We start from the raw sequence: 17,644 nt of genomic DNA, 5'->3' as shown, positions 1-17,644 counted from the left end.
AACTTTTACCCTTCGAGTTATTCGTTTTTAAATGAACAAATAAACGAGAGATTGCAATCTGCTATTTCCGAAATTCGAAAGCAGTGTCTTCGAATATTCACAATTACACGAATTTGGATTCGAACCAGGAGGAGAATTTACCGCCCCAACTGTCAGAAGCACATTTAGTTTTCAAGATATTTTCGTATACGATGCTTGTAGCCGTTGCTCTACATAATTGTGTCCTCCAAAGATAAAAACCGGATTTCAGCAAAGAAAGATTCGTGTAAGATTGACTAATGAACTGTCATAAGATATTACGAATTATTTGCTCCCTGTGTTTGTAATCTCGTGCAGCATTTTCCGTCGCTTATTTCATCTCGTTGATTCGGCTGGTGTGTTCTACAATTATGTTAAACCAATATCCAATCAGCTCCCAACGTGATCTCTCTGTAGGATTCGTCTTTGTGTTCCAAGTTTCCGTCGATACCCTGATATTATTGTCGTGCTATATAGATCTGCTTGACTCGCGGCGCGTTATAAGATCACGTTCACAGGAAATGGCAAATGGATCCGCCTCTCTCTTCTTCTCATTCCGATGCTCACTTCGAAATCGTGTTTCCAAGTATTTGCCAGAGTCAACGATTTACATGGAAAGAAAAAAAGTTCATAGAATTTCACCGTTGAACGAGTTCATATTCGATGCGCTGTTAAGTTTAATGTCGCGAAGAGAGCAAATAAAAGTCAATATAAAAGCCAAAAGAAATGAATAAAAACAATTGCTCTGAGAGGAAATTATTCGAGCCGGAAGTACAGAAAAGTACGCGTAAGCCACGATTAGTAATTCCGAAAAATTCCTGGCCTCAGGAGGACATAAGCTCGACTCGATTTCGGTTCGAACTGATGGTAATCGTGTACAGGGTAGCGCAACGATATTCGCCCGAGCCCCCCAGCACCCCACGAGGGTGCTTCGAGATGGTGCGTGCTCGGCTTTGAGCTCACGTGCAACCTCTAATTTTCCTTGTGCACGCTCCGCAGTGGTGTGTTCGAGTAACTGCAGCCTCGGTGCGGAAACTTCGTCTACGGAGTACTCCAACACTCGCGAAGCACCTCCTCTTTGCCAATATGAGGAGAAATGAAGAGTGTAATGCTCGAGAGACACTCCTTCTCGAAGAATGATCTCCGTTACTAAGGATAGAAATTTATCATTCGCAGTACTCTTCGTCTTGGCAGACTCGCACTTTGCTCGTTATTCTGTATTCCTTGTTTCATCATTCACGTACATCGTGGATTTCTATAGAAAGCATGGATTCTCACTCCGGTAGCTTCCACACCGAACGCATTGTTCTTCCAAATGTTCAGCCTGGAACAGGGATAGTTCCTCCGTCTAGTTCTCTACGGGCTACGCTTTACGATCTCATTTCATCTCACTCCGTCTCTTCCTATCCCGCTCTTTCTCTCTCTCGTCCACACCCTGTCTTTCGGTTGTCCGCCTTATATCCTCCGGAATAATAAATCGACCGTATAATACACTACTCCATGCCCACTGACTACTCAATCTTCACCGGGAGTGTTAATTCTCTCCATGGCCGGTAGCCTATCTCAAAATCTAGATTAATAACCGCCCCCAGAGATATTCACCCGCAGAAAGACCACCAACGAAAACTTCAGGATCGATGCACAGATGGATGATAAGCCAGCCGATTCTCTGTTTGAATCTTACTACCTGTATTAATAACAGTCAGACTAATCCTCGTGTTTCGCCTTTCAAATCTTCATATCAAATAACATTCAACGTTTGTAGAGCAATTAATAATGTGTCGCTTCCTCGAATTCGCGAGCGCTCGGTAACCTGTTTTTGCCTCATTCATGGTACGAGACCCAACGCGAGGAAAAAATGTATTCTCATTTAAAATTGAGAATAACAATAACCGTTTTCCCACTCCACGAGAGATCATTGAATTCTCTACGAGCATATGAGTCTTTCAGCATGTGCGCCACGAGGAACATCGTTCGCTTAACGTGATCACGGCATTCGAATCTCGAGAGCGATACTTTCAAGCGCGATGAAAAAGCACTCTTGATATAATTGTTGGTCTAGGAAACCACTCGTTTTTAACTCCATCTTTCTTTCACTCTCGGTCTCTCAACGCACTTCAGTCTCATTAAGGCTCGCCCGCAAGCTGTAGAGCGATAATAGAGCAGGTTACTTCAGGCACCAGTCCAAGAGGGCGTAAACATTACGACGGCTATTCACTCACAGTTCTCTCGTGAACTGCTCGATTGCTTAATCGACGCTACTCGAGATCGGTGGCTACACAACGCGCGCGCTCTTTAATTTCGTATCTCATAAAAACCTTTTTCCGCTGTCTTTCGCGCTACGCTTTTCCATCTGCTTTCGCGACTCTTCGTTTTTCTGCACTCTTCCATTATCTCACTTTGACATGGGATATTTGGAAAGAAAGCTAGCAAGGAAAGGAACATATTCGAGCACATCTCTTTGAGATGCTTCCGTCCAATGCGTTCAACGCTTCCCATTCAATTTTAACCCAAACGGCTTGGGTATTGAGGTCAAAGCCGTCAATGTGTAACTTCTCTCTGCGCTATCATTCGCTCTCGACCGCGAGGCTTTTCCTCACATCCGTTTCACTGGCTGAGCCATTGCTTCAACAAGAGCTACAGTTCACAATGAAGCTTAATAAAGAAAACAAGTTCCAATACCGTTATTCTGCTCCAGGTCTCAAAATGGTAGTTCTCGTAATAACATACGAGCATCAATGACATAATATTCCGTAGAACGTGATGTTTTTTAATGGATATTATTTCTCAAAATGTGTTTGTTATAAACGCAATGAATTATAACTGCGGATAAGCATTTGGTACGAGCTGGGTTATATGATTACGTAAGATCGTACAAACAGCGCCGTTTTAGCTGGAGCACACGAAGACAACAAAATTACCATGATGATTGATGAGAGCAGAGGAACACGCAGGGTAAATATACGGTGTTCAAGTATAAAAGCAGCTGAAGCAGGGTCTCGAGACACTATATCGAGATGAGTTTCAAAGAGCGGGGATGCGAGTCTTACTCAATTGGCAGTCGCGCATTTCGTCCTCTCCGCTGATTCAAGGATGAATTTCCTCCCTCTGTGAATTGTCGCGCATGATATAGAGAGTTACATCGAATCCCATACAAACACCCTGGCTCAAGATTCCCACTAGAGTCACAATCGCTTTCTCGCTCGAGCCCTCTGCTCCTCTTTCTCCCTCAACCCGGCTCTATGTTTCTCTATTTATCTATCCCTGTCGTGTGCTCTAACATTCGGAGAATCTACCTCATGTTATACACATCGCAGTTGTCATCGCTGTTGTCGTTTTCGTCTCTCATCGAGCTCCTTCTCCTCGTTACCATTGTGCAACTCGAAACGCCGCGTCTTGTCATTTGATGTCTCCACCCTTCGCTTTCTCCTTCGCTTTTGCAGCTCTGTGTTGTAAAGTGTTTATTTAGTCGAATACTCCCCCGGTGCTTTCCCTCCTTCGGAGCCCCGCGCCACCTCTTCAGGTGCGGTACTGCTACTCCGCGTATAACTATTCGTACACGCGAGTTGCTGAAGTACCGAAGTACGATGTTCCAGTCGGCATGAAGTCTGAGAAACTTCAAACGGTCTTTATATATTATCGTTTTCTCTTGACGCGTTTCAACTTACGTTGAAAAAGCAGACTCTCAAAAACAACACGAATTTAGAGAAAAGCCCGGAAAAACCCAAGTGTACAGGCGCTCGTGCGGAATCACCTGTAACGTCACGAGCTCCGGTCTCCATTTATTTCATCGTGTATTCTTTACGACGAACAATTTACCCACGTACACTACAACGGTCCGTCGACAATGGGATTACGATCGATGGGACCTCCTGAAAGCTTTTACTCCGACCAATTCGACGTACACATGATTATTTATATGTTCAATCAAACCGAAATTTATTGGTGGGTTGAAGCAGATTCTATGTGTATAGAGTTGATACGACGCTTGCGAATGATTGGTTAAATAACCCAAAGCAAAATGTAGTTAAGCGAAGCCTTGGGCATTAAAGGCGTTTCCAGGAACTAACGAATACTCGAAACTTATTGTGTATCCTCTCGGTGCTCAATCAATTATTGCCGACAACTAGGAACTAACGAAACTTTGAATTCAAATACTGTTCCACTTACTAATTAGAATGAATACAAAGGTTATTCTGTTACTCAAGAATTATTGAAATTGTTCGTGTCTCTATACGATTGGAAAGGAATGATAAATTGTCCATTAAGACAGATTGATTCGTCGAATAAGCTCTTTTCGTTCATATTGGATCATTCATTAATATTGAAAAGCGAGCACATTTTGAATATCGGCTTCTCGTGAATTTCAATCATGAATATTTAAATTGAAAAGTTTTTAATTATCAAGATTACATACTTTTGGATAAATGTAGAGGGGGAGCAGAGAGAGAGAGAGAGAAATTGGAGGAGCAGGGTGTGGCATGGATAGACGATTCATTAATATCAAATCATGTAAAGTAGAGTAAAGTACCTATCTTTTAGTGAAAACGGGATACAAAAAGTCCGTAAGCTTCTTAAGAACTCTGTATGGGGCTGCGCTTACTTCTGCTATTCCGTTGCCGCGCTGCTCTGCTGCCTTGTGGCAATGAGGGTATGGAGCGAATCGCGAGTCTCAGAGCACGGAAGTTGAGATCGATTTTTCCTCCGGTATATCCGCCATTCTCCCTTCCTCTCTTTCTCCCGCTACGGAGCACACGGTGAAACACGACGATTGGTGGATATAATATATATATTGTCAACAGCCGCTGCTACTACACTCTCCGTTGGCACGGAGAATTTCTTCGTGCAGCGAAGAAACCTCCGGGGAATCCGACGATGAGTAATAACCCCTGCGAGGCTCTCCAACCTCTTTCTTCCCTCCCTACCGAACGGAGTTTACGACATTCGCGGATTTTCGCCCTCCTCTCCCCCTTTCGCCGAACAACCACTAGCACCCTATCATTTATTCTTTTTGCTCCACGTACCTCTCTCCTTCTTCTTAATAAGCTATTTGAAATCCCGAAACTTAACCCCCTGGCAGAGCGATCTCCCGGATGACTCACCAACTTCAAGAACAACTCGAATTCGAAAGTTTAAGCATTTTCAAAAGTATTCACAAATTTGAGTGAAAAATACGCTCATTTTTTACATCAATTATCATGTAACGTGCTCTATTTTGACAGATAACTTTATTAATGACATCATGTTACCAATGACGTTGCAATCGTGACTCTTACTCTTGTAAGATGTTATTCGCACAAACACAAAATTTATTCAGTTTTACAGATTTTCTGCAGATTAAGAACTTGGTTTAATTGCAAGATGTCGGTGCTTCATTACACTCTTGTTTCATCCAGAACATTCTCTCTGTAATAAAGTAGACCATTTTTCATAAATAGTACTCTCATATCTTTCATGTCGGTGAAATAAGAGCGCGAATAACAACGAATGTTGAAAAAGAGGATGGCAGCATATACCCGGAAACGAGAATTCCATCGCGAGACGCGACTATACTCCGAGGAAGAAAGAAATTCTGGGTCATCGTTCTTCCTCTTCGTTGAGGCGTATACAAACGCTCCTGAAGTTTTCCGAGTCACGTTGACAACTACTACAGAATGGCATACTTCTATTCTCGTGCATGACTGTGGATGGAAACATAAGCTGGCAAAGCATATGCATCGTTATAAATACGGATCTTTAAAAAATGGTGATTCGTTGCATTAATCATAAAATGAAATGCGCATGGCTCAGATATATTTGTAGATATTTAAAAATTGACATAGCAGAAACGAAAAATTCTGACATTTCGACATCGCACTGGCAAGAATTTCATATGGTTTAAATCTCAAATGTGAAAATACGACAAACCGAAAACCTTTCATTCGGTTACAATATAATCGATGTAGAGATTTTGAAAGTGGGGGAAAAAAAAAGTGGCAAAGTGGTGACAGGAGAACGAAGCTGGCAGAAGCGCACGTTGAAATGTTGCCTTGCGAGATTTGAATCTACAGTTGGCGAAAAAATAAAAACCATTACGTCTTTTCTCCACGTCTTCACAATATGTCTTCCGGAAAAATTACTCACCGCTCCCGGAGTATGTAGGGCACGAGACTTTTTCGGTTATATGCTCTGCTGGATATGCAGTATGGGAAAATCTGACAAAAACAACACATGAAAAATTCTTCATAGAGGAAAAAAGTTATGGGTTCGTAAAATGTTCAGCATACATAATATCGTACTGTTTTTTATACATAAGTACAAACGTATAAATATAGTGCCACAGTTCTTAAAATTTGATAAAGTAAGGCTAGCTGCTCCGAGGAACGAAATACATTCCGTCGTATTTTCCGCTCCCTTGAGAACTCTCAACTTATTTCATAAGTTTTCAGGTTTTTTCTGTATGCTTTTTCTTCGTCGATGTACAACGAGGACCTATTTTCGTGTGTGCTGAATTTTCGTAATCGGTCATCCGCTGAAAAACTTCAAGGCTCACATCGCGAGTGGTGTATCGAGTAAGAATAACCCTAAATTTGTAGTAATTTCGACGCTGTTCCAGACCGATAAACTTTGTTACGATTCAGCAGGCGCGGATGAGTCTCGAGTCCGAATAGGCAGCCGGCATGGGCCGGCGTCCAGCTTTTGAGCTTTCAAGTTCAAAGGTCATAAACGAGTCGAATACTTGACACATGAAGAAAAACAAAGTAAAGACCTCGCTGTTATTTCACGGGTGATCGTATTTTTCGGGACGAAAAAAATGCTCTGTCGCTCGTGCGATGGTATATATCGCCTCGGAAAACTTGGGAAATTCTCACCAGGCTCAAGGATCGCCAGTTCTATAAACATGAACGTCCAGCGGCAAAGCGTTCGTCCGTGTTTTATGTGCGGACAGGCGGAAGAACGACTCGAAAATCGACGATAAACGGGAAAGTTCCATAGCAGGAGAGCAGAAGGGAATAAGAAAGGAGAAAGATGATAAAAAGGAGTGACGCAGGATGTGATGGGAAGGAAAAAAGAGGAGGACGTCGACGTTTCTCTCTTCCGGGCAAATGCGCTCGACAGAGAGTGGCCGCGGCCCATGAATGTATTCTCTCAAAAAGTTAGCAGGATCCTTTTTTCCCTCGCACGTCCATCGTGTGTCTATGTTTGTTTGGGCATCAAATTTTCAGGCCATGGTCGGCAAGTTTTTCCCTTCTTTTTTTCAGCCATTCAAATGCCATGGTCTTTCTATGCAGCGCTTATAACTCATTCATATTCAAATGTTTACATTTAGGATACTGTATATTCGTATTCGTATGTTAAGGCTTATTTTCAATGGAGCCCAGAAAATAATCTTCGAATCGTATGGCGATGCGATAAAATGAAAAAAAATTACGAGAACATAAATAAATAATGGAAGCTAGAGCGAAACATTGATTCCCAATTGTGGAGGGGTCGTGGAAGCTTTGGATATCAAGCAAAGTAAATAAAATATCACGGATAAAAGAACTCTGTCGGCGGTTTATCGAACGTCGTATTTTTTTCACGTTTTCGTGCCTGATTCTCTATACAAGCGAAACGCCAGGCGTCGGGCTTTCTCTCCTTCTCCTCGTTTTTTTTTTCTTTCTTTCTTTATCGCTCTGTGTCCCTCTTTAACTAGTATATAGCAAGTAGGCGGTCGTAAATCGCCGGATGAAAAAGCGCATCCAGGATATTATTATAAAATCGTCGAGGATGGTTGGCGGGCCGATGGGCCAAGTTTCGAACGGGAATACGCGCTCCCGGTCGCAGGAGTTGCTGCGTAACCCTCTTTCCCTTCTTTCCCAGGCGTATCTCTAAACTGCAGCAAAACGATGCGTCAGGCTCACGTGCTCAACCACCGCGCTGTGATCTCTATTTCTTTTCTCTCTCTCTCTCTCTCTCTCTCTCTCTCTCTCTCTCTCTCTCTCTCTCTCTCTCTCTCTCTCTCTCTCTCTCTCCGTTCAATGCGCTCCTATAGTATAATTTGCATAGCGATGTGTGTATGCAACACGCTTGAACTGCAACGCCACGGTGCCGAAAGAGCCGAGCGAATGGTTTAACGTATGCTAAAATCGACCGGGGGGAATTAAACGGGCACTCGAAATCACCCTCACATTTTATATGCAATTACTCGCCCACATATACTCACTATTTTCACTAGCATTACCTTTCTATCTTTTTCTCTCTCTCTCTCTCTCTCGCTTTCTCTCGCCTTCTCCCTCATTATTTAGCATCGCCACGCATAATTTTGTGCCCTATCCGCATCCATGTGACAATTCTAATGCGAAGGTGAAAAAATACTTCATAAACTCTAGAGCAATTGAGCAAATTCTAATGCACTCACTGGAAATGAATTGTTTTTGGAATATTCGAAGTCAAAGCAGCGAGTTTTTAATATTACAACGATACTGAGTACTGGTACGAATCTTTGTTGAAGTGATGAATGATTTGGTTGAATGTTTTTGACAAAACGGTTTGAGATTGCAAGTTAACGTCACTTTTAGTACCACGAACGATATAATAGCGAAGTTCTCAATTAGGGATATATCGTGAAATGAAAAAAATATATGCTGCCCGTGTGACTGCTGAATGTTTGATAATAATGATGTCGGAACAGTGGAAGGAAGAAACCAATGGAAGACAACTTTTTAGTGTTTCAGAATTTATATATTTCATCACTGTGCACATGCTTATGGCGTTCTTTTTCTAATTCAATTTATTACAAAATCATATTTAACGGGAACACGGGCTGCAATTGCCAAAAATGTAGGAAACGACTGGAGAAGGCAAAAACGAAAGGAACAATGCGTCTACTCGATATGGTAACGAACGCATTCGCTCTGTTCGCTCACACGTACGCACACACGCTCACTATTTTGCGATGAGTATTGAGAAAAAGATTTTCCTGCCAATGCTACCGAGCCACTGAGCTTGCTTCTCGCTAACTCGCGTAGCGAGGACCACAGTGAGACGATTAAAAGAAAAACCAAGGGGTGAAAAAATTTCATTTCCTACGTTGTTTGGCGAAACGCGCCAAAGCGCGTGGCGCATTTTTCCGTGCGATATCGATGCTGCTCTTTTTCTCTACTCCTCCCTAACTCTCGTGTAGAAACGTGTACGGATACACCAAAATAATCCTCTTCTCTGCCAAACTATCGAGAAAAAAACGCCAGAGACCTACTCTCGGAGATTGTATGGTGAAGATATAAGAGAGTGAATCAGCGTGCGAGAGAGAGAGAGAGAGAGAGAGAGAGAGAAAAGAAAAAAGGAGGGGAAAAAAACAAAGCAGACGGGATGAATAAGATACGGAACGCCATTTCGAACGTTGCGAGGTGCAACGATGCTTTTTTGTTTTTCGCTATCAAGCATTTTCATTTTTTCTCCTCCACTCTGACACCTTCAATGTCTCTCTCCCCTGGCATATATTCTTTTATATTTATTTTCTCGTTTGACAGTCGTGAAAATCACACACCAAACTCATTTGTCTGCCAACAACAATATAATCGTCGGTTAATGCATGGACGGTTAATGAAAGAACCTGGTGCACCGATTTCGCATGTTTTATTCGCACGCGAATACTTTTATACGATGTTGAAGCATCTACGTTCAAAAGCCCTGAGCTCTGAGCTCAACTATATACAACGTATAACGAGACTTCAATTTGAGATATAAATATATCAACGATAGTTCATTATTTAGTGGCTATAAATTAAATTTGTATTTGCACATTAACGACTCAAATGAACTTTTCAGTAATTCACAGTGTCGATAATATAATTATCCAAGTTCGATTGATTCCCCGTGCCACAGTAACCTACGATTGGTCGTGTACTTATTCGGTGTATACAGCATAAGTTTCTTAGCCAAATCAGACAAGAAGATTCAATTCAAAGGACGTGAAAATAAAAATCAAATATACGAATCATTATTCTCAGCATGGATTATCACAGAGCTTTTTTCCCCTTAATAAAAAGCGGAATTTAATTACTCCGAGTTGATTAGAGTACGAGAGAAGAGACAGCTTATTAATCTCAGGATATTTACACGAGTATTAAAGTAACTGGGATTTTAAGTGTTTGAGGGACACGAATGAGGGCACATCGTATCAAGTATATTTGTGTAAATACGTTACAACTATAAAAGGTACGTTCTTGTAGCAACCGGATATCGTGTAACAAAGGAAATGAGGATGAAGACGAGAGGATTGAAATTGAATGTTTCATGGAGAGAAATGAGAGCACATGATATTTCTGAAAATACTGCTACAAAAGCACGGTCTTTACATGGGTACTTATAGAGTGCTGAATAGTAATTCTGCCACGGAGTCTAATGATCGAGCTTTTTTTCATCCAATTTTACTACTGAGACAATCAACATTATTTTTTCACAAGAGAACACGAATACCTGGTCTCATTTATTGTTTGCTGATACTCGGAAAAGCGAAACCCGTTCCCAGCGATATATTCTGTTATTACAGAAGACCCCTACTTCTCTACGATATTCCCATTTATATATATTTTGCGATTCAACTAAGCTCCGTCGTTTCGCTGCTTGCTTGTATTTGTTTTCATATTTTTCTGTGTCACTGGGAGTTCCAGGCAAACTTTCCTTTTGTAGTATCGGCATTGCGCAGACCTCACGACCGTCACAATATAGGTCAGTCAGGAAAGCTATTATATTTCGTTCGAAACCTGCCACGGAACTGTCACTATCACATTATTACTATTATTATTATTATTATTGTTATTTCTGCTGTTGAAAATCCTCTTGACGTGTGGAATGAACATCTCAATGGTGCACAGACCGTTGTCTTTTTCTAGCGTATTTTTTAAATCCCCTTTTGGTTACGAAGCGATGTGCGATTATATGCCGCGTCAGTGAGAATTCCTCCCTTTTCATAAATGAGTGGAAAATTCACTCTCTTACCGTCTCACATCGCCCTGAGAGAATATTATTATTCATAATACATTGTGACCGCAGATTCGTCCCTGTGTGACTGTGCAAAATGGCACATGGAAATACTCACACAGGTTTGCCTCGATATACATAGAGTTCTTATAAAAATGCATGTCCCTCCTTGATGCTCATTACGAAGAGGGCGGAATGGAACGGGCTCGAAGGAGGAAGCTTCGGTAAAGCGTAACGAAGAGAGAGAAAAGATGCGATGAATAAGAAAGGAAAAAGTCTCTCAGTGGGCGCAGCAAGCCCCGGAGCGTTGCGCGACCCTTCCATCACTCCCTTACCACGCTAATCGCCGAAGTAGGCTACCAACGAATAATTAATTTTGCGACGACGCGAAAAGTCCGTTCGCAAGCACAGGGCTAACGGAGAGACGGTAAGATTGAGAAGCGCCGTGAAAAAAAGAAGAGCCAGAAAGAGGGCTCTTTTCTTTTTATATGGACTTCTTTCGAAGCTCCATACTTTTTTCCCTTCTATTCCTTAGCCAAACTAAGTTAGCGAGATTCTCGACGTGGCTTACTCAGGATGAATAACGCTGCGGATATTAAATTTTTTCAGCAGTATACACCGTTTGCGTATACTCGACCGAGAGTACGGGAAAGCGGTGAGTTTCGTTGGAGAGTATTTTTATTGCGCCGTTCACGACTGACGCTCGGACGTAAGCATCGATGTATTCGACCTAGCGGACGTATTATATTCCCGGAAATTCAAGCCTCGAACAAAACGTGTATTTCAGTGGTAAACGGGCGCAGGAGGAGTAATCTGAAAAACAAACGATTCGGCAAAAACAAGAGAACGAGCTCCATCGCCTCGTCATAATTCAGTTATATTATAACACGCGTAAATAACGGGAAAAATGTAAATACACAGGTCATAATGACGATTTATATTCGTCGGAAATGGTAAATGAAGCGAACGAGAACGAGAGATCCTTATCGATTCGCCGGTTCAACGTGAGTGAAGCGGTTGGCTCGCGGGGCTTCACATATCTCCTCTCGTTAGCCAGAGAGTCAGGCGCAATCCTCCATATGAATCGTAGCCTAGCATGCATATCTCTCTCGCAAAAAGTGCTTCGCCGTAAGGACAGTGCGCAACCCTCGTATCGAAAAATGCATAGAATTTTGCAACTGTTCTATACGAACGGTAGCGCGCCGCTCTTCGCCGTGGGATCTAGACGAGGGGAAATAAAAAGGAGAGGATATAACAGCCCGGATGCTAGAGTAGCGCAACGTTGACCAGTCGCGAGAAGGTTTGACGTTCGGGTGCACCAGCAACGTCGCGTGCCTCGTCACGATACGATGGAACGATACCGATGGCACACACCGCGCGCTATGACCTGCTCGCCGTTTTACGGGATGTATGCATCAGCCCCGCGGTAACTACGCTACTACAGCGAATAAAACCCTTTCCATCTGCCATCCGGCCTCGCGGCATTCTTTTTATCCCGAAACCCCCCCTGCCACTTTTTTGCGACACCGTAACAGTTAGCATGCTGCTACAAACCTCACCGTCATGAGGCCACTGTCCGCTCTCGCACCGACCCACCAAGCCCTACTATTTGTTATTTCACTCTTTGGCCCTACTGCCATCCGAGCTTTCATTAATCAAACGGACCGATGCCGCTCTTTACTCGTCACTTGACATATTTCATACGACCCGACCCACGTGTATACTCCCATACACAGCGACGTAAACGTAACACAGCCGAAGTAACAATGCCATTTTTCCCATACGACATCGCTCGTGGTACTGCTGTCCGAGGCCAGATAGCAGGCGACCTGTCGGTCGCGATCGATATTTCCCGTTATTGGCGAGCAAATTAGCTTGGGTCGGTGGCGAAAGAAACGGAAGTCCGAGTTCACTCGGTACTGATTTTTTGCCTGAGATGAAACCTTTTCGAGCATCAACGTATCGGTAGTAACCTTCTACCGGCACTGCCTCCGGATGAATCTTCGCGGAAAGAGCTTTCCCAAGCGCTCCTCTTTCCGATTGTTATGATATCACGTATTCGCCTGTAGGTTTTAGATGATTTTATTGAGCTCCCTTCACGTGTTCTAATCTCTGAGAAGTAATTGGACGTCGGAAGGCACAAACCTCGACCCTTTTGAAAACGGATCCTCATCAATCTGTCCGAGCTTGACACGTGATCGATATTGGGCTTGAGACAAGATTAGAAAAAAATGGAATCACTGTGGAGGATCGAGTTTTATTCGCAAGCTTTATGGCTCGAATGCGGTCGGAAGGATCGCGAGAAAACAAGCAGATGGCTATAACGCGCGGCAGCCAGCGGATCGCCTCACTCAGCAAAGCCGCGTTTCTCGTTGCTTGACACCCCATTTTTTACAATATGTAGTACTTTCCGGACTGTAAATACCCCCATGCATGAGCAAGCTAGAATACACAAAAACGCGTTCGAAAAAAGAGAAAGAGCAACAGAAGGGGCGGATGGGAGTGAAGATATCGTGTACGATAAGCGCGAACTATAGCTCCGCAATGTGGAAGCAAGCAATATGGGACTATCCCTGTTTCGTGTAAACTCCCCTCCTTCTGCGTGGAAAATCGAAATTCGAAATTGAAGAAGGCCGAAATTCGAAGTAAATATATTCGCTCTCGAGATCCTGAGGAAAATCGATCGATCCTGGTCTCTGAAGTGGTGCACAACAGAACATAGTAACATACGAATACATACGCAAAAAAAAACAAAAAAGAAAACCTCTGTCACTTCTTGCAAGGAGTTGAAAAATCGTGTGTTTTATTTTTAAGGAAGTTGAGGCATTAGAATGAAAATGATGTCATCGCTTTTAAACCGATTGCATCTTATAAAGTGAAGTGTAAAAAAAAATCAGTTCAATTTTCAGACAGTTTAGGAGCGTTGTTGCTGAGAAAAATCAATAACAATTTGGACCAAATGACATGTAATCTTATGGAAGTCAAGACACATTCGGTGATATCTCCGTTAAAAATGATGCTAAAAATATGAAATTTTTTGGGCAACATGAGCAAGGCTTGCCGAATAATGTCAATTTTTTTCAGATTTATTAGGAGATTTGCTGAGATTATATTAATAATAATCTGTTTCCCGTGCAGTTTTTTGAGGCTAGGATCGTCACCGTTCGTGTTTTCGATTGAGCTTTCACCAGTTTTTCGTCTTTTTTTCCCCAACTTTTCTTTAAAGTGTATGCAACATTGCCAAACTGTAAACTGGCCTAACTTTTGAAAGGTACAGGTCATAACTTTTGGCTAAAAAAAATGACTGTACAGCCTCAACTTCCTTAAAAACATACTTTCCAACGAATTTTGTCGCTTTGTTTCTACGTAAAGTTCCTGCTCTTGTATCTGCTTTATAAATTTCTCCTAGGACTTTGGGATAACGCGAAGGTTATTTTTCGCTCAAAAAAACCCTCGCTATCCGTTGATCTTCCTATTTATTCTATATATCTTACTGTTTCTACTAGCACTGCCATAACTACTTGCACTTGTTATTCCCTGATGACCAACAGAATGCGAGCGCTCACACCGAGCCGACATATTCTCTCTGAAAATTGGCGTATTTTCATGCCAGTTTGTGTATTTAAGGCGGACTGACATTCTCGAATGTGCTTTCGGAATTGCTGTAGTTTGCCGACCCCCCGAACACTCGACGTAGCTCAACTCGGAGAAATCCTTTTTCTCTCGTGTTTATTTTGTATCCGTCATCGATCGAACATTTGCCAATGCGAAATAGCGCACGGTTTTTTCTATGCTACGGGTTCACCTTGGCATGAGAAGAAAAATAATTCTTTAATGTTTGCGGCACGCGTTTCGCAATTACTACTTCGCATATTACAGAAACGTATGAAGAATTGTGTTAAATGTTTCACAAAACTCTGACATGTTCGAAGAATTATTTGGTCATGAAAAACTTGAAATTTCGACTACTTTACCGAGATAAAATGATGAAAGAAAATTTCGGTATTCTCTCAATCGATTAAATACTCGGTGCCCAGCGATGGAAGAACATTCTGAAAAAACTATTCCGAATTAAAGAAGCATGTTAGAGCAACCATTGATGATGAAACTCGCTAATGATTAACCAGTTTTTTGATAAGCCAGCGGTGCTGAGAGATTGAGTTCACTGCACAAATCCGGCACCATTAATCATTTCTACAGTTACAAATACACTTGAATAAATAATGAAAACAGGCTTTCAACGACTAAGAGATTATAACTTTTCGTACTGATTGAGAAATTTAGTGATATTTTACACGATATTTCGTGGATCTGACCATAGTAAAATAAAATGAATAAAAGTGCTAATGATTTTATAACGAACAACCGAAAATTAATGTGAGTAGCTTTAAAAACACTGAAGACGTGAAAATCCGTGTTTACACATCGGATTATCTTCTAGATGGCATACATTCATGTTTCTCTCTTTCAAATCTCATTACAGTGCGAGAAGTAACTCTGTCCGAGCTCAGGGACTCCGTAGCGAGGTTACGTGACAGAGTTAAGCTGGTGTGCAGAACGAGGGGTTCACCACCCCCACAAGTGCATTGGCTCAAGGACGGTGTACCCCTGCATCCCCGCAGAGGCCTGAGAATTCAACATAAACGGTGAGTCTGACATAATACGTACTCGCACTACTTATGCCTCGTCTCTGCTAACGCTCGCCGGAGAGAAATGAACACATGTGCTCTCGCGAGTCTCCTGAATATTGCATACATATATCCCCCCAGCTGGGTGTGCGTCGAGCCCTTATATACGTGTAAATCCATATGTTTTATACAGCGAGAAGCAATATATGTAGATCTGTGTTACACCGTAATGAAAAACGTTTGTGCGGGCGCGGCATCCTCGCGGGCGCCTCGAGATGCATGATAACGTTTTCAAACGAGTTGCATAATCCTTTTTTCATTCTCCATTTTTTCTTGCACTCTCATATTAACTTTCGGAAAGGCGACACTATGCGCTCTCTCGGTTTCACCAACTTTTTCATACTTTCTCCCCGTAACGGTAACTCGTTGGGTAGGGAAAAACGAGCGAATACAGAAATGAACTCTCGTTGCGCGCTCGTCGTTCGACTTTTCTTGTGTGCGAGCGAGAGTATCTCGGTATGTATGCGCGGATGAAATACACCGCGACGTGTGTGCATCTTCTTGCTAACAGTGCGAATGGAAGAGAGCGACGCGTATGATGTGTAGCAAAAAGATGACTATCACCTCGCTCCCTCGGCCTTCACATGCTCACTTATAATTAAAATGCAAATGAAAACCTTGCGAAAAAAATAAACGTGCAAAATAGTGGAAATAAGTTTTATCTTTATTTCACTTGTTATGTATTGTCGTACCATAAACTTGTTATTAGCTACCGCTGATCCCGGAATCGATTTGAACGCTCGTAACCCGGATGAGAATTTTTCTCCTTCCTTTATCAGGCGTTCAACATCCCTCGACCCTGTGCTCGATTCGTCGAACAATTTCCTACGCTGATTGTTTGCAGACACTACACGAACACAATGTTTTAAACATCAGCATACGTTGCTTGACTAAAATCACATCGGCGAGGGTACGTGAGCTCGACTGACGCGTATCTCTTGCTATGCTCGTCTGAGTCAAACTACTCGATATACGGGGTTTTGGATGTCGAACTGTCAGATAAGAGCAGTATAAGTTATTCGAAAGAATTTGCATAAATCTTGTGTTTCGTTATTGTTTTCCCTGACCATTATTGTCCATGAAGAGGAAACGACGATGATGGATCGGCAGAAAGAAAATGCGAAACCGCCGTTCTAAGGAGAGCATTGGAAATTCTTGGAACGGATCTCGTTCCAAGATACGTTAATATACGCCGAGGGGGAACGACAATACGGTCTCGGCACCTCCGCGTACATTTAATTATTTCGCTATCGCGCTATACGCGTCTCGTTCATGTTGCATGAAATAAAGAGTAAAAAAGGAACGCGGTCTTTTAGCTCGTGCAGTTGCGGGTGGTGCTCCGTCATACTCGCGGAAAGCCGAGGAAAAAGTGGTGGAATTATAGGGGTGGGAGAAAGACGAAAATACTTGTTGACTTCTCTCGTACTCGTCGTCATATTCGTCAGCGCAGTCGGCGTTGAGAGCCGAGCAAGAAAGAGCGAAAGAGGTTCGCAGTTTGTAGACGCGAAGAGGGGATGGTTCACACTCTGTAAATCTTGTCTTGATACGCGAGCGCGCAGTGAACACACAGATGTAAACGCATGCACACGCGCACACTTGTGTTAATTTTCCAATAGTTTTGCTGCTTCCGCTTCATACGTTCATGAGGGCGGCGTTACTCAGCCAGAGAGTCAGGTGCAAAGATATAAAACTTCGCTATTCACGAGTGAGATTAAGGACTTTGAATAAATGACGCTTTTCCATTCAGTCTCGATAACGTTTTTCGTACAGATCAAGAGCTTACAGATGCATAGCCTGCCGGGAGGAAATATCGGAGGTAAAAGTGTTCCAGAACACGCCATTTTTGCACGAAGTAAACCGCAGGCATAAATAAATATTCGGAGCCATTGGCCTCGATCGTTCATCAACGTTCGGGTGGGAGGCTCTTCGAAAAAATTTGAGGATAGTCTCGAGAACATTGCCATTCGGCTGGTCACGATTCTGCCATAATTATT

At 42.6% G+C, this 17,644-nt stretch overlaps 1 protein-coding gene across 3 annotated transcripts in view; it reads left to right on the top strand.

Annotated features, from left to right (window-relative positions):
• vn (membrane-bound neuregulin protein vein) overlaps positions 1 to 17,644 on the top strand; it is a 205,030-nt gene that overhangs the window by 82,617 nt on the left and 104,769 nt on the right. For all 3 annotated transcript variants that reach the window (XM_043416225.1, XM_043416224.1, XM_043416223.1), the window contains exon 2: positions 15,446 to 15,608. In XM_043416225.1, the coding sequence (XP_043272160.1) occupies positions 15,446 to 15,608 (163 nt within the window). The remainder of the gene's footprint in view (positions 1 to 15,445; positions 15,609 to 17,644) is intronic.

The sequence above is a fragment of the Venturia canescens genome, chromosome 4, assembly GCF_019457755.1.
Source record: "Venturia canescens isolate UGA chromosome 4, ASM1945775v1, whole genome shotgun sequence".
Lineage (NCBI taxonomy): Eukaryota > Metazoa > Arthropoda > Insecta > Hymenoptera > Ichneumonidae > Venturia > Venturia canescens.
Note: the sequence above shows the minus strand (reverse complement) of the source record. Positions and strands in the feature narration are given on the sequence as shown.